Here is a 14763-nt window from a genome sequence, read left to right as displayed (position 1 = left end):
TTTTTTTGGTTGGTTTTAGTTCAAGAACAAAAGCAGGCTGATTTTTGTGGAATCAGGAATTACACGGCAGGATTCCTAAAAACATCAAAGGCAACTATGGTAAATGTTTTTTTAAGAGGCACTTCAGTGTAGTCCCATCAAGTATAACTTGTGAAAGAATGTTGTGAGCACTTCAAGAAGCTTGTGAGCTTAACTGGTGAATTCAATTAAACTTTAAAGTCAAGATAAATTATTTTGAGAGCATAACTTTTGTGAGAGGATAACTTTCCTGCCTCAAAAACTTCTGGTATGGGAGTCCTCTCAGTGGTTGAAGATGACTGTGTGCAACTTTCGGTGGTGTCAAACCACCATTTCCTTATTAGCTCAGAGAAGGCCCATACCCGCCTGAAATACTGCAAATATGCTGCTTGTACAGACCCATCAGCTCTTGGTGCCTGAGTACAGGGAAGTACTTCGTTGAGTATAAAATGCACTTTGCCTTTCTACTAGATCCCTCTACCCATGCAGAAATAACTCTCTTTTCTAAACAGGACTCAAGTGCCGAGCAGGTGCAGTCCTGAACTTGTTGAAAGCATTCTGCTTTTACTTTCATATCTTGAGATGTGTCAGAATTACCACATCCTCCCGCTGCAGTGGTAGTGACTGTCTCTGATTTTTAGCTGTTGTGCAAAGACAAAGTGGTGTCTGTTGCCAGACTTAGGCATACTTTGTCCTCTTCTGCTGCTGTTTACAATTAGTTATCTTTTCTGTGTTGTAACGCCTTCTTCCTGCCTACTTAATCTTTATACCTTTCCATATGTAAAACAAGTACTTATTTTATGTCTCTAGTCAATGTTGCTAACTTGCAGTCATGATTACTCATGAGTTAAGATTGAAACCTGCTCACAATCAGTTTCTTCAGAATTTCTTCAAGCTAATTAGTTTTGACTTAGATGGAGGAGAGGGCTTACTTTTATTCTCAAAACATGTATTCTGGAAAAATGTACCAAAATCAACTCACTTGAATCAAGTGTTTAATTGAAAGAGTAACCTATGTACCAGTGTCACGCTTTAAAGCTGGGCCAGCTATTAAACCTGCGGCAGATGCTCTCTGTTATCCCCCCCCCTCCCCCCAGAGGGAAAGGGAAAGGGAAAAGGGAGAGAGACTTCCGGGTTGGAAAGTTAAAACAGTTTTAATAAACTATAATAATGAAAAAGAGTATAATAATAATAATAATAATAGAAATAATCAAATATATACAAATATATATACAAAACCAAGATCGAGCTCCCCTGAAGTCAGCCACGTCACCACTGGCACTGCAGGGCAGGCTCCAGGAACGCCCAGGCTGGGCCTAGCGACGGTCAAGAGCTGGATTCAGGGATGCACGGATCGGGGCAGCAGGAAAATGGACAGAGTCCTCTTCAGACACCGACCATAGCAGAAAGAGAGCGAGACCCTCGTGATCCCCCCGCTTTATGCTGAGAATGACATGTATGGGATGGAATACCTTCGTTGGTCAATTTTTGGGTCACCTGCCCTGTCCGCTCCTCCCTGCAGGTGCGACCCCCCTTCGGCTCTTCACTCGTAAGCAGTGAGGAATTTAGCAGTGACCTTGGTTTCTCTAAGACTAAGTACAGCAAGAGCCTTTCTGCATAACATCCCTACCGGTGCCTCAGCGATAACTACAAACTTCGAGCGTTATCAGTCCTGGAAGCAGACGCTGTCTGCAAAACATGCAGTTAGTTTCAGAAAGTGCAGTTACTTGGAGGAGACTTAGCTGAAAGTAAAAATCACTGAAAGGAAAATTGGCCTGGTTTAGGCCAAACCAGGACAACCAATTAGAAATATTATCCTTTCCTATTTCAAAAATCACCATAGCAACTGTGTTTGAAATTTGGTTCAGCTGTTTCATGTTTCTGAGAAATAGTGAAGTGCTGAATAAATTCTAGCAGTATTAAGAAGCTTTTGACCAAATAACTTGAGTATCAAAGTTTTGTAAAACTGAACGTCTTGTTGAATTACACAGCTCTATAGCCTTTCTCTATTTAAGTAGTAACTGTTCCCAAAGCTTTAAACTCCTGGTTCTGAGGAGTAAAGAAAAACACCTTATTTAAAAATCCAGAAAACAAACAAAGAAAACCCAAATACAAACCAACAAAAAAACCCAGCAGTACTAACTGACGTAACTTTTGCCTACAAGCTTCCTATTTAACTTCTGGCTCTCATGAAGGTCATGCTTGGAATTCTCCTTTGAGAAGCACAGTACTGGAAGTTCAGGTCATCCCACATAGTACTTTGAATCACATCTGAATGGAGTGCATAAAATACTTGGCACTGATAATCACTTAGTATACAAATTTGTGGTTTGTGTTTGTATTTAGTGTGTGTACGTTGGAGCCAGTTGGGTTTCTCGGGAGTTTTTTGTATACCCACTGTGTGCTCTCTTCTTTATTTTCACAGACAAATGCAGGAAATGAACCAGACATGGAAGATGAACAGGTTTGCTGTGAAGCATTGGAGGTGATGACCCTGTGTTTTGCTTTGATTCCAACGGCACTGGATGCACTCAGTAAAGAGAAGGCATGGCAGACGTTTATCATTGATTTGCTATTGCACTGTCACAGCAAGTAAGTTTTGGTGTTTTGTGTTTGTTTTTTTTTTTTTAATCACGTATATTATTTTAAAATTCAAAATTATTATAAAGCCTAAAGGCAGAGCAGTGACTTCTTATTTAAGTGATTTTTTTTTCCGTAGTTGTCTTAATTTATTGTTTAGCAATACAAATCTGTAATTTGGATACCTATCCTAAAGTGGAAGCTATATAAGTCCCATCTTCTTTGTACTCATAAGGAGGATATTGTCAAGCCAGATGGATGCCTGGTAATGTGCTACTGATGGCTTTAGAACAACTTATTTAGAATAAAATAATAGGTACTTCATGTTTTTCAGAAATTATGCGAATACTCGCTACATTAGAATATTTAAGAGACTTAGGTATAGGAGAACTTTCCTATACTTTTTCTGGTAAGTAAAGACAAGATACAGTACTAGCAGTTTGAGGAGAGGGGGAAGTTAAGATTTAATCTTCTGGTTTTCTTGCATTGGAGTGGTATACTGGTGACTCTTCACGTCACTCAAATGTTTTACATAGAGCTGTCACACTGGATCTCTCATCTGATGCAGTAGCAGCATCTTGGAGGAAACCTTAGCACTGTTGAGGGACAGATGAACAGAGGAAACCAGCAGGAGATGCCAAGAGCGATGTGGTTCAGTTGCCCTCCAGTCCTGCCGTAGAGTTCAGGGATCTCTTGTTGTCTCCAAGCTATTCCTACAGATTTCCTTAGACAGCATCTGCACAGTACAGCATCTGTGTGATGAGTGTCTTGTGACTTTTAGCCTATCTGAAATCATGATGTGAGGTATTGGGGTGTGTATTTTTAGAAGCCATCCAGGTGGAAAGTTTTTGTATGCTGTTATTGAACTTAGTTACCAGTGCTTTGAACGGTTACTGAAGATGTAATTCTGGTTTTGTAAGGTACCTCCACTGTTGTTCCATAAATATTTTAACTTTTCTTTGAGAAATGACAGAGATCAGAAGTTAGTGAAGTTGTCTGCACCTTTCAGTACATTTTAAATGGAGTCAAATTGTGGTGCTGTCAGATGAATGGCATCAGAATTTCAGCACCGTGTTTTGGATTTTTTACTTTTCCAGATGAAACAGGTTAAAAAGTCTTATGTTCAGGAATATTCACAATAACAAAAGGATCAATAGTATCATCAGACTATCTCTTTACAATGAACTATTTGCACACATGGGTGAAACTGTGGAGTGTTATTATTAGAATTTCCCAAGCTTTATTAGTTTGCAACCTGTGGTACAGAATGTTGAATTTTCAGCTTCACTGAAGCTTGTTATTATCACTTAAATTAGAGAAGTTTAACAAAACATGCTGACAAATGTGTGTTGTAATTTTTACCCATTAAATGAAACAAGCTGTCTTTCACTATTTTTGGTAACTTTCAAGGCTGATGAGTAAGAAATCACTAAATTTTGTTTTAAAAACTGTCAACAGTTGATATCACGTTATTATTTTGACAGTAAATGTATGTTGGCCACATGTCAAATTTGGAGTACCAGTACAGCTGAGTAGCATGGCCAAGTGTCAGTGCTGCCTCATCCTTTGATTTTTGTTGTTGGTCCGAAGATTTATTAGATTTGTGGCTTTTTTACATGATCTTAATTGTACAAATACAAGTAATGGCTGATAATTTTTATGATAAATTTCACTGTGATTATTTGACTTTCTGGCATTATATTTGGAATGTAAGTGACATTTCTCAAGTGTTCACCAGCCTTTGTTTATATTTCAGTTAGTGTTTGGTATCAACACTTGCTACCAATTTTTCAGTCTTTGAAAACTGCAGATGTTCCTTGTGAGGATTTTTCTGTTCTGGTCATGTTTCCTTAAGGAAGTGAACTATTGGTTCAAATTGGGAACTTGTAAATCTGGAAGTCTTAAGCAGTTTAGTCTCAATTTCATTGTGCAGGTTCCCTCTAACGCAATTTGTGATGGAGGTGGAATGTCTTTTTAGCAAAACCTACAGTCTTGATTTACAGATGGCAGTATCTCTCATGGTTTTGCCAGTCTCTTCCAATGGTTACTCTTCTTGCTGATTTGAACTTTGACTGAATTTGAATCCCAACTATTTCATATTGTTATGCCTAGTGAATAGTTGACTATTGTACTTTTCTTCCTGAAATATTGGAAGAAACTAGGTATGTCCCCGATCTGGGGCTTCTCTTTCCAAATTTTGTTGGCATGTCAGCCCAAGTCTGAACAGTAGTGGCTTAATTCCCCAGGTATGTTAGCTTTTTGCTCTCTAAAAATAAGAGTAGCATTAATGGATGGGGTTTGTTTGGGTGTTTTTGTCAGAGGGGATAAAATTTTTAAGGGCTTCTCTTATCCAACTAGATTGCTGCTCAGCTCCTTATCTCCGTTGTATTTTTCCACCAGATACCGTCAGTACAAGAAGCTAACCATTGAGCTCTTTTCTCTCATATGCCTGTAAAACTTCTGATATATATTATAATCTCACTTAGAATGCAACTGTTCATTATTATGTGATAGTTGGAATAGCATAAACATGAGTCAAAACAGAAGACTGCTTTGAAAACGAAGACAGTGAAGTTGAACTAAGCTAAAAAAAGTTCCTCTTCTGAATTAATGTGGAAACAAATCAGTGTTTGCAGTGCAGAGAAAGTTTGGCAAATACTAGACAGAATTCTGAATATCCTTCCATTTTCAACTATTGTTCTCTAATCTCCTCTCCTCAATCAGAGAACAATGTGAGCAAAAATATGCATGTGAGAAAATGTTTTTGGTGCACCATAAAAGACAAGGAAAATGATCAAGTTCAGATCTCACAAATATATTTCTGGAAAAGGTCAGATGGATTTGTGGGGTTTGTTTATTTCTTTCAGAGGCTGAGATGGTATGGAACTTCTGCTGTTTCCTCATAGCGTAACCATGCTACCTATAAATTGGGAAACAGAATGTAAAATGTTTAATACTAAATGCTAGAGCAGTTCTTACTCTCCAAGGTAACTGATTTTATAGTGGTGACCCCTGAATACAAGACTGGCTTAGTCAACAGTAGATAGCTGAACAGTTAGTCCTAAGTGATCCTGGAACCCCCAGACGTATTCTGCTGATGGCTGCAAAGTGTTCGGTGGTCATACCTATGTGGCCCATGTAAAAAAAAATTCTTACTGCCTGTGTAAAGCAGTGGCACTTAGACCCACTGAAGAGGCTGACTTCTGTTAACTAAACAGAAGTCTGTATCCTGGAGCTATTAATAGGAGGGGATTCAGGTTGCCTGCCTTAATGGAGACATTTGGCCTCCAGCTGTTTCGCGGGGGGAGCGTTGAGTTTGTCATGCAACTGGTGTCCTGTCTACCAGCTCTACACTGTTGTCATGGTGTCTAACATGGCACTAGATGTATGTGTTTGGGCAGCTGCACTCCTCCCATGGTTCCTTAAGAGCTCTTAGATTGCGATAGCCTCACGAAAATGTGTTCAAGTACTTGTGTTGGAATACTGCATACTCCTTAGGGACATAACAGTGTGAAGTGTGTGTTTCCTTGATCACATTTCTCACTTTATGAAAATACCACCTTTAAGTCCATGAACCTGAGGAGTGTCTATGTGATGTGTCCCAAGCAGCTGAAGACTTGCATTGTAAAATAAATTTCTGTGAGAAGTTTTATGAAAACATCGGCTCATGATCAGATCCCATAAAATGTCAATTATTATTAAGAACAAAACAGACCCCCTCCACCCCACAGTCTTCTGCAACTCAAAGCAATGTAGTAGAACTTGCAAAGATCAATAGAAGGGTGACAAGGGAGATCAAAGCTCTGAAATGACTTCCATCTGAGGAACAGCAGAATAGCTTGGGGCACTTCACATTGGAGAAGAGATAAATGGTGGGAGGAGAATACCACAGAGACCTTTAAAATCAGAAGTAGCAAAGGGAGAATAAATAGAGAACAGTGTTTCTTTGTATAAGAACTTCTTGAGCATAACATTGAAGCAGTGTAAACCTTCAGTTTGGAAATAGTTTGAGGGGTTCTTTCATGAATTTGTCCAGTGAGGGCTATGAAATACTGCTTTTGGTAGTCTTACTGAACCACAAATTGTTAGAAGCTGAGAGAACATTTTGGAGAAGTGTCACTGCCTGCTTCCCTCTTCTTGTGTGCTTTCCTAGGTGTATACCAGAGATGGGATGCTCAGCTAGGTGCATCTTTACTCTGACCTCATGGTCATTCTTGCATGTCTTTTGAAGCATGGTTAACCTCACACTGAAGAAAGCTGAAAGAAATAGGATTCTATCGTGTGCTTTCCACAGTGACCTCATGAGCAGAAAACAATGACAGCCACACCAAAAAGACACTGTAAAATTAAGTTTCTTAGCTGTCAAGATACTTTCATAAAGCACAGCATTCATTTGTGTCCTCTCCCTACCCAAGCAGAGTTGTTTCTAACAGTTTTTACAAGATAAAACGCTCAGTCTTACAACTTGAAAGAGTAGCGTTTGCCTAATTTTTTTTTCCTTAAGCTTATCCATTCCCATATTATTCCAGTGGTTAGATTAAGTTCTTAGGTGGAAAATTTCCTTTAATTCTAGCCACTTGAATTTTCGGGGGGTCATCTTTTCTCATTTCTTACTAATGATAAATTTTGATCACTTCATAAATGCTCAGCAAACTGCTGTAGTGATACATAAGAGCAGTTCTACTAGGGTAGTTGTGTTTTGTCTTTCAGACACAACTGGTGCTTGATTAGAAAAAACAAAAATGAATATAGGGTTGCAAATTGCTTGTATTATGCAATATTTGCTGGCAGTTGTGAAGGTTTAGTGGTTAAGTGCTGATAAGTTTCTTTTTCTTTTACCTTTAAATATTTGATTTGTGGAACAGGTTTTGTAATAGTAATTTATATCTCTAAAATTTCACTTCAAGGAGAAACAATATGATAGGTAGTGAATAATTAAAGTATTCCCATTTATTACATTATGTGCAGTTTTAGAAAATGACATTAAGCAGATAAGCACAAATTTAATTGTTTTTTTTTAAATTTCCTGTTTGGATAGGGAGATTGTATTTAATATTTCTATTAAATGATTTCCAGAACTGTTCGTCAGATGGCACAGGAGCAGTTCTTTTTAATGGCTACCAGGTGTTGCATGGGACAGAGACCTCTCCTTTTCTTCATTACCTTGCTGTTTACTGTTCTAGGGGTAAGTTTTTAGAGGTAAAGGCTTCAGTACAATGTGAATTTCTGTAAAAAGTAGTAACACAAAATGTCTGCAAGAAAAGGCAAATTGCTGTTAACAACAGTCACTAAAATATAGATTCCTTTTGACCTATAGACAAGCAACACAGTCGATTTCAATTTGAGTTAGGTGAGGGGAAAGGGACTTCTTTGCATTTTCTGATAAGAACATGAACAATAAGCTTTAATATATGCATTTGATCTTCAGTGAATGCTAACCTTCAAGTAAAAATCATTAGCAGATTAGATTGATACCTACAGTTATTGCCTTCTTTTACTGGGGCTGCCAGGGCTTCTCAATTCTGCATGCTCTTGACTCTCTTGAACATTTGATCACTTCACTGTTTGTTTCCCATTCAGGTATAGAAATTGCTACTAAAATAGTCCAGAAGTCATTGATTAACAGCTAAATACAATTGTGAACTTCTAAAAGGTTAAAAATGATCTTACGCGTCTTTTCTTTCGTATTTACTGCCAGTTTTATGGGAAATATGTTAGTGTTGCACTATGTATAAGTAGAAGCATGTGTGAATTATGTATCATCTGTTTTTGGTTTGCATAGAGTACTGCAAGAGAGCGAGCTAAGCATTCTGGAGACTACTTCACTCTCTTAAGACATCTTCTTAATTATGCTTACAACAGTAATATTAATGTACCCAATGCTGAAGTGCTTCTCAATAATGAAATTGACTGGCTTAAGAGGATTAGGGTAAGTTTTAGGATCAACTTATTTCTGATAATCAGCTTTTTGATGCTTTGTTGTGAAGTACAGTTTTAAGCTTGGAAATGTATATTATTTAGAGTATCCTAATTTTCTCTTAAATGGCAGGATGAAGTAAAAAGAACAGGAGAAACAGGTGTCGAAGAAACTATCTTAGAGGGTCACCTTGGAGTAACAAAAGAGTTGTTAGCATTCCAGACACCTGAGAAGAAATACCATATTGGTTGTGAAAAAGGAGGTGCTAATCTCATTAAAGTAAGTTCAAGTTTTTTGACCTATGAAGTTCTTTTTTAATTTTTTTATTATAAATAGGTAAAAAGAAGCTTCGCTTTTTGTGGTCTGTAACCATAAAGGTTCCAATTTAACGGTTTGACAAGGGCTTCTAATTGGAGTTCAGTGTTTTCTTTAAACTTTTTTACAAGTTAACGTGTTACATTCATAAGAGTACTTAACATTTTCATTCTTCGGAACCACTGTATATGGAGTTGCTGTGACCTAGTGAGCTGTTATTCCAAGACTTGGCAAACATCACACAAGGATAGTGAGCTATATACAGGATAGTCCTGTACAAGACTGCTTTCTTGCATTACCTCTGTATTGTCTTTTCTCCACATGTTCTTAATTAGTGCTATTAATGTTTATGGCAGGTTTGAACAAATGCATGACATCTGAGTGTCTCTTCAATCAGATGTGTTTTCTTTGTACCTTGAATATTATAAAGCAGCAATGTTGTTTTTTTTCCAGCACTAATTGATAAAGACCTTTGTAGATAGTACTGTTTTGGCAAAAGAAGATTTTTACCAATCAATAATAATACAGATTTATTTTTAAGTTGCAGTGTGGGGGTGGGTTTGCAGGGAACCACTTTAGGATGGAGTTATTCTGTCCTAAATTTAAAAGGTCATTATGGTGTTGATCTCAATTTTAGCTCTTGTTTTTTTTAACTACTCCCCTGGTTCTCAGATATTCATTTATATAATAACTATTATTCTCTTATAAAATAGTATGCATTTCTATGGTAACAGGTGATTTTTATTTTTTTTTTTTTTCCAGGAGTTGATAGATGATTTCATCTTTCCAGCATCCAATGTTTATCTACAATACATGAGAAGTGGAGAATTGCCTGCTGAGCAGGCCATACCAGTCTGTAGTTCACCAGCTACGATTAATGCTGGCTTTGAGCTACTAGTTGCGCTAGCAGTTGGATGTGTCCGAAATCTGAAACAGATAGTAGACACCTTGACTGAAATGTATTACATAGGTACAGCAATCACTAGTACGTAATATTTTTAATTATCTATTTTATACTTTTTAATATATATATTATGTATAGGTTTTGTTTATATTATCAACTGAACTAGATTTTTTAGTTTATGGTTTGTGGCTGTTTCTAATGTTGCAAACAGACTGTCAAAATTTAGGAAAGCTTGTTAGCGTAGCCTTTATTTGTTCTCCTTTATGCAGTAAATATAGTGACGTGCATTACATGGTTGCATCCAGGTTCCAGCCCCAGTCATTTGCACAGTCTGACCCTTCCAACCCCGGTCTCTGGCTACTCCCCTTTGTCCCTACCAGCTCCCAGGGACCTCATTCTGTTTGTATCTTCCACTTTCGTCTCGTCATTTCAGGCTCTGCCTAACCAATCCCAGGAACCTCATCGGGTATCTTCAGCTTAGTCTTAGTGCCAGTCTCTTGGTTGCTCACCTGATTTGTCATCATTGTCTGCACACAGACACAGGTCCACTGTCCTGTTTCCCTTTTGAGTTCTGTACTCGTTCTCTGCTTGTCATAGTCCTTTCTCAAACATTTGTTCTCTCAGTTTTGGCCTTGTCTCAGCACAGCTCTGCACTTAAAGAATTTTCTCCTTCTTGCTGGAGAAAGATTATAGGAATTGCAGTATGTACAAAAACTTAACAAATGTTAGTGTTTCAAAAGCTGATAGTCAAATGAAACTTAGGCTAGATGGCAAAAGGCACATACTTAAGACAGATTTTTTTATCAGTAAAAAGCATGTAAGACTTTCTTAAAAACAGGAGCATATTTTCTGCAGCCCTAAATGGGAAAGCTAAACCATTTTGGCTGTAATATTAACAGGGGAGGAAAGGGGTGGGGGTGAGGGGGCAGAGGCAGATGACACACACCAAACTCGAGCTGATATGGGAGGAAACGCTGAGAGAGTTGGGGTTGTTCAGCCTGGAGAAGAGAAGGCTCTGGGGAGACCTTATTGTGGCTTTTCAATATGTAAAGGGTGCTTGTAAGAAAGATGGGGACAGACTTTTTACCAGGGCCTGTAGTGACAGGACAAGGGGCAATGATTTTAAACTGAAAGATTTAGATTTAACATAAGGAAGAAATTCTTTTATGATAAGGGCAGTGAGACACTGGAACAGGTTGCCCAGAGAAGTCGTGGACACCCCATTGTTGGAAGTGTTCAAGGCCAGGCTGGATGCGGCTTTGAGCACCCTGATCTAGTGAAAGATGTGCTTGCCCATGGTAGGGGGGTTGGACTAGGTGACGTTTAAAGGTCCCTTCCAACCCAAACCATTCTGTGATTTAACAGAACGTTTGAAATTGCATAGTTTAGCAAAATTATAAGCAACTGGAAGTAGTATCCCGTAGTGGGAATTGTCCACTGCCTCTCAAAATGGCAGTGCTGCTTGCCCGTTTGGTGGTATCAGTGAGTCATTTGAGTTAGTTTTTTAAATCTCTTTGTTTGATTCCATCTCAAATGAACAAATGAAAAGGGCAGTTTTATGGTTTTCCTCCCTGCCTTATCCTTTTTTTTCCCACCCTTTTCTATTGGGAAGTAGTGTATTTCTTATCACCACAATTAGAAGGATTTTATGGCGTTTCCTTCTACTCAAATATTTGATAAGCATGATAGAACACCAGATCTCCATGATAGATCAGACAGAAGAGTGAACACCTGTATGAACTGTGTATGCTGTGTGTTTCGTATATATCAAGTAAAGCTTGCTTACAGACACTTGTGCTCTCTTACTGTCTTTTACATCAGAATTTTTTGTGCTAAAACCACAGAACAAGAGGTTAGCGCAGGAAACCTGTGATTGTAAATGTACTCTGAAGAGATGTGAGAGGTCTGAGTGAGAAGACTCGGGAGGAAGAAAATCTATCCCAAGTCATATAGATAGTATTATCTAAAACTGTTTCCCATTCTGGCAAGGAAAAGTGAGGCATAAGTGAAATACTGTAATTTTAAAAGGATTATAGATTTGTGAAAGGCTTATAAATTAGTTTTATATTCTGGATGCATTCAGCTGAATTCTTCAGCTAAAAAACTTGCTGGTACTGAGGAAAGACTTCTGTTTGATAAGAAAATAGACTGAATTTTTGTCTGGCCACCTTTTTAGTTACGCAATAGAAGAAAATGGTGTAATGTTAAGATTACAGATAGAACTATTGTTCAGAAAAGTTATGTTAATTTTAGCAATTAAGTTTCCTGGTGGAACATTTGTTTTATTAAACTGCAGTGTGATACAGACTAATACTAATTTTATGCAGCTGCCCTTTGTACTGCATTGATGGTCTAATTCTTTTATAACAAAGTAGTTTCCTAATCACATCCTGTTATTTTCTTTTAGCTTGTGAAGCGCTTACAGAATGGGAATATCTACCACCTGTTGGGCCTCGACCGCCAAAGGGATTTGTAGGACTGAAAAATGCTGGTGCCACTTGTTACATGAATTCTGTCATTCAGCAGCTGTACATGATTCCAGCCATCAGGAATGGGATTCTTGCAATTGAAGGCACAGGCAGTGATGTAGATGATGACATGTCTGGGGATGAAAAGCAGGACAATGAGGTAAATTTAATTACGTAGAACTTGCTTATCATTAAAATTGAATTCTTTTTTATGAAAAGGTTATAACAAATTTAAGTTGCTAATCACTTTGCTTTCCACTGCTAGCAGTGGGGACAATAACATAATTTCTTACTTGAATAGGCTCACTGCCAGAGAGGCAGTTCAAAAGATCCAAGTAGCGGGGTTTGCAGACTTCCTCCTCACGGATTTGTACTTGAAAGTGCACCATACACCACTTCTGCCACCAGAAGTCCATTAATGCATACAAAGACATCATTTGTTTCTTCAGATGAGAATGTGAAACACCTTAGATTGTTTAATTAAACAAGGGATACAACTAGCTATGGGACAGCTATATATCAAAGTTAATTGCACAAATTTTCTTCTGCTTTTCAGAGCAATGTTGACCCACGAGATGATGTGTTTGGTTATCCACATCAGTATGAAGACAAACCAGCACTGAGTAAAACAGAAGATAGAAAAGAATATAATATTGGAGTTCTGAGGCATCTCCAAGTAATTTTTGGTCATTTAGCAGCTTCCAGGCTACAGTACTATGTACCAAGAGGGTTTTGGAAACAATTTAGGTAAACAGAAAATTTAGTATTGATGTATGTTCACTGGACTGTTGAAATGCAACAAAACTAATAGTAGTAGAAGAAATGATAGTGATAAGTGTAAATTAGCAGAACTCGTGCAGCATTCTATCTGTTATCCTACCTTTTCACCATTCTGTAGAATAAACTGAAGTTTACAGCAAGATGATTATTTTGAGTTCTAGCATTTCTTGACCTTGATATTGAGACTTTTGAGTTAAGTACGAAGTTATACACAAAAGCTTGTTTTTACTTACCAGTGTCAGGGACAGAGTAACAGGTGGTATACTACATCACAAACCAATAAATAGTTTTGCTCAGTAAGAAAGAGGGATTAAGAACTTGAATAATGTTTTTTTAGAAAAGAAATTGTTGGAGAACAAAAAATATTTGACAAGAATGTGCTTTTGTTTTCAGACTTTGGGGTGAACCTGTAAATCTACGTGAACAACATGATGCTTTAGAATTTTTTAATTCCTTGGTGGACAGTTTAGATGAAGCTTTAAAAGCTTTGGGCCATCCAGCAATGTTAAGTAAAGTTTTAGGAGGGTCCTTTGCTGATCAGAAGATTTGTCAAGGATGCCCACATCGGTAAGTGTTTAAGAGTCACCTTTTTTACAGAAAAACAACCTGTGTTTGTATCCTTGTAAAAGTGACTAAAGAGTCAGCAGTGGGTTTTTTGTGTGGTTTTGGTGGGGTTTTTTTTTTTTAAGCTAATAGAATTTACTACCTTGTTTTTTCTACAGCCTTAACATTAATTTTTCTTCAAGTACCTTATTGCTTCTACTTAGCAGATCGTATGCAAAGCATTGTGTATTGATCAGGGGAGGAGAAGATAACAGCTTTTTCATGTTAAAAAATGAAAACAACCTAGGGACCAAATGCAATGTATAAAATTTTAAGACATGGCCAGCAGCTGTTGCTGTTTTCTGTCTTCCATAGTGTGTGGATAGAGCTGACCCAAGTGTGAATCTTTAATTCCAATGAGTAAAACTCCATTCATTCTCACTATGTAATTTCTAAGTAAGGAGAATGTTGTAGAAAGTTTCTTTTTTTTTTTAAGCTTTCTGCTGTATTTTTATATAACTTAAAATGTGAATATTGAAATTCAGTTTCATATAGGGTATGTAAAACCCCACCCATACCATATCAGACTGAAAGTCTGTAGCCCACTGCCTTGATGATGGTGATCAATGACAAATGCTTAGTGAAGGAATAGAACTGGGCATTGTACAGCTGTACTTCTCTAGACTTTTTCTTCTATATCCCTTTTGAGGTGTGTGATTAAAATTGCGTGCAAGATTCAAGATGGCTTAATGATGGACTTGTTTTTCAGCAGTTGGCTTTTTTATTATTCAGTTAAATTTTGTATCACTAACAGTTGGCCTTCTTACTATTCACTAAACTTTTCAGATCATGTGTGATTCTTAAAGGATATAGGTTTCTCTGCACATTACTATTGTAAATTCTCTTTATTGTGAAAATTGACCATTTGCTGTTATCCTTCAATTAGCAATCAAAATACAGGAAAAAACACTGATACAAACTGATTTTATTGTGGTACTCTTTCAACTTCAGTTTAGCTCATGTGAGCATTAGAAGAACTCATAATTGGAACATCTTAAGTTTAATGGGTTAAAATGTGTGACCAGAAGTAAGCTGAAATATTGCAAGATAAAATGAAAGCCCTGATTTTATTTTATATGCAATGGGTAATTAATGGAAGATACAGGTGTGAAGCAACGTGAGTTACTGTTCATTCCTGGTATTATGTACTGTTCTGAAGTATTACCTGTCATCTTGGA

The 14763-nt window shown here is 37.5% G+C and overlaps 1 protein-coding gene across 1 annotated transcript in view; it reads left to right on the top strand.

Moving 5' to 3' along the window:
• USP9X (ubiquitin specific peptidase 9 X-linked) overlaps nucleotides 1–14763 on the top strand; it is a 105413-nt gene that overhangs the window by 71604 nt on the left and 19046 nt on the right. Inside the window, exons 26-33 of the mRNA XM_068395183.1 lie at nucleotides 2444–2610; nucleotides 7675–7783; nucleotides 8381–8527; nucleotides 8648–8794; nucleotides 9593–9815; nucleotides 12142–12362; nucleotides 12759–12949; nucleotides 13376–13549. Coding sequence (XP_068251284.1) covers nucleotides 2444–2610; nucleotides 7675–7783; nucleotides 8381–8527; nucleotides 8648–8794; nucleotides 9593–9815; nucleotides 12142–12362; nucleotides 12759–12949; nucleotides 13376–13549 — 1379 coding nt within the window. The remainder of the gene's footprint in view (nucleotides 1–2443; nucleotides 2611–7674; nucleotides 7784–8380; nucleotides 8528–8647; nucleotides 8795–9592; nucleotides 9816–12141; nucleotides 12363–12758; nucleotides 12950–13375; nucleotides 13550–14763) is intronic.

Source organism: Nyctibius grandis, chromosome 2 (assembly GCF_013368605.1).
Source record: "Nyctibius grandis isolate bNycGra1 chromosome 2, bNycGra1.pri, whole genome shotgun sequence".
NCBI lineage: Eukaryota > Metazoa > Chordata > Aves > Nyctibiiformes > Nyctibiidae > Nyctibius > Nyctibius grandis.
The sequence above is the reverse complement of the archived record's forward strand: the minus strand, read 5'-3'. Positions and strand labels throughout refer to the sequence as shown.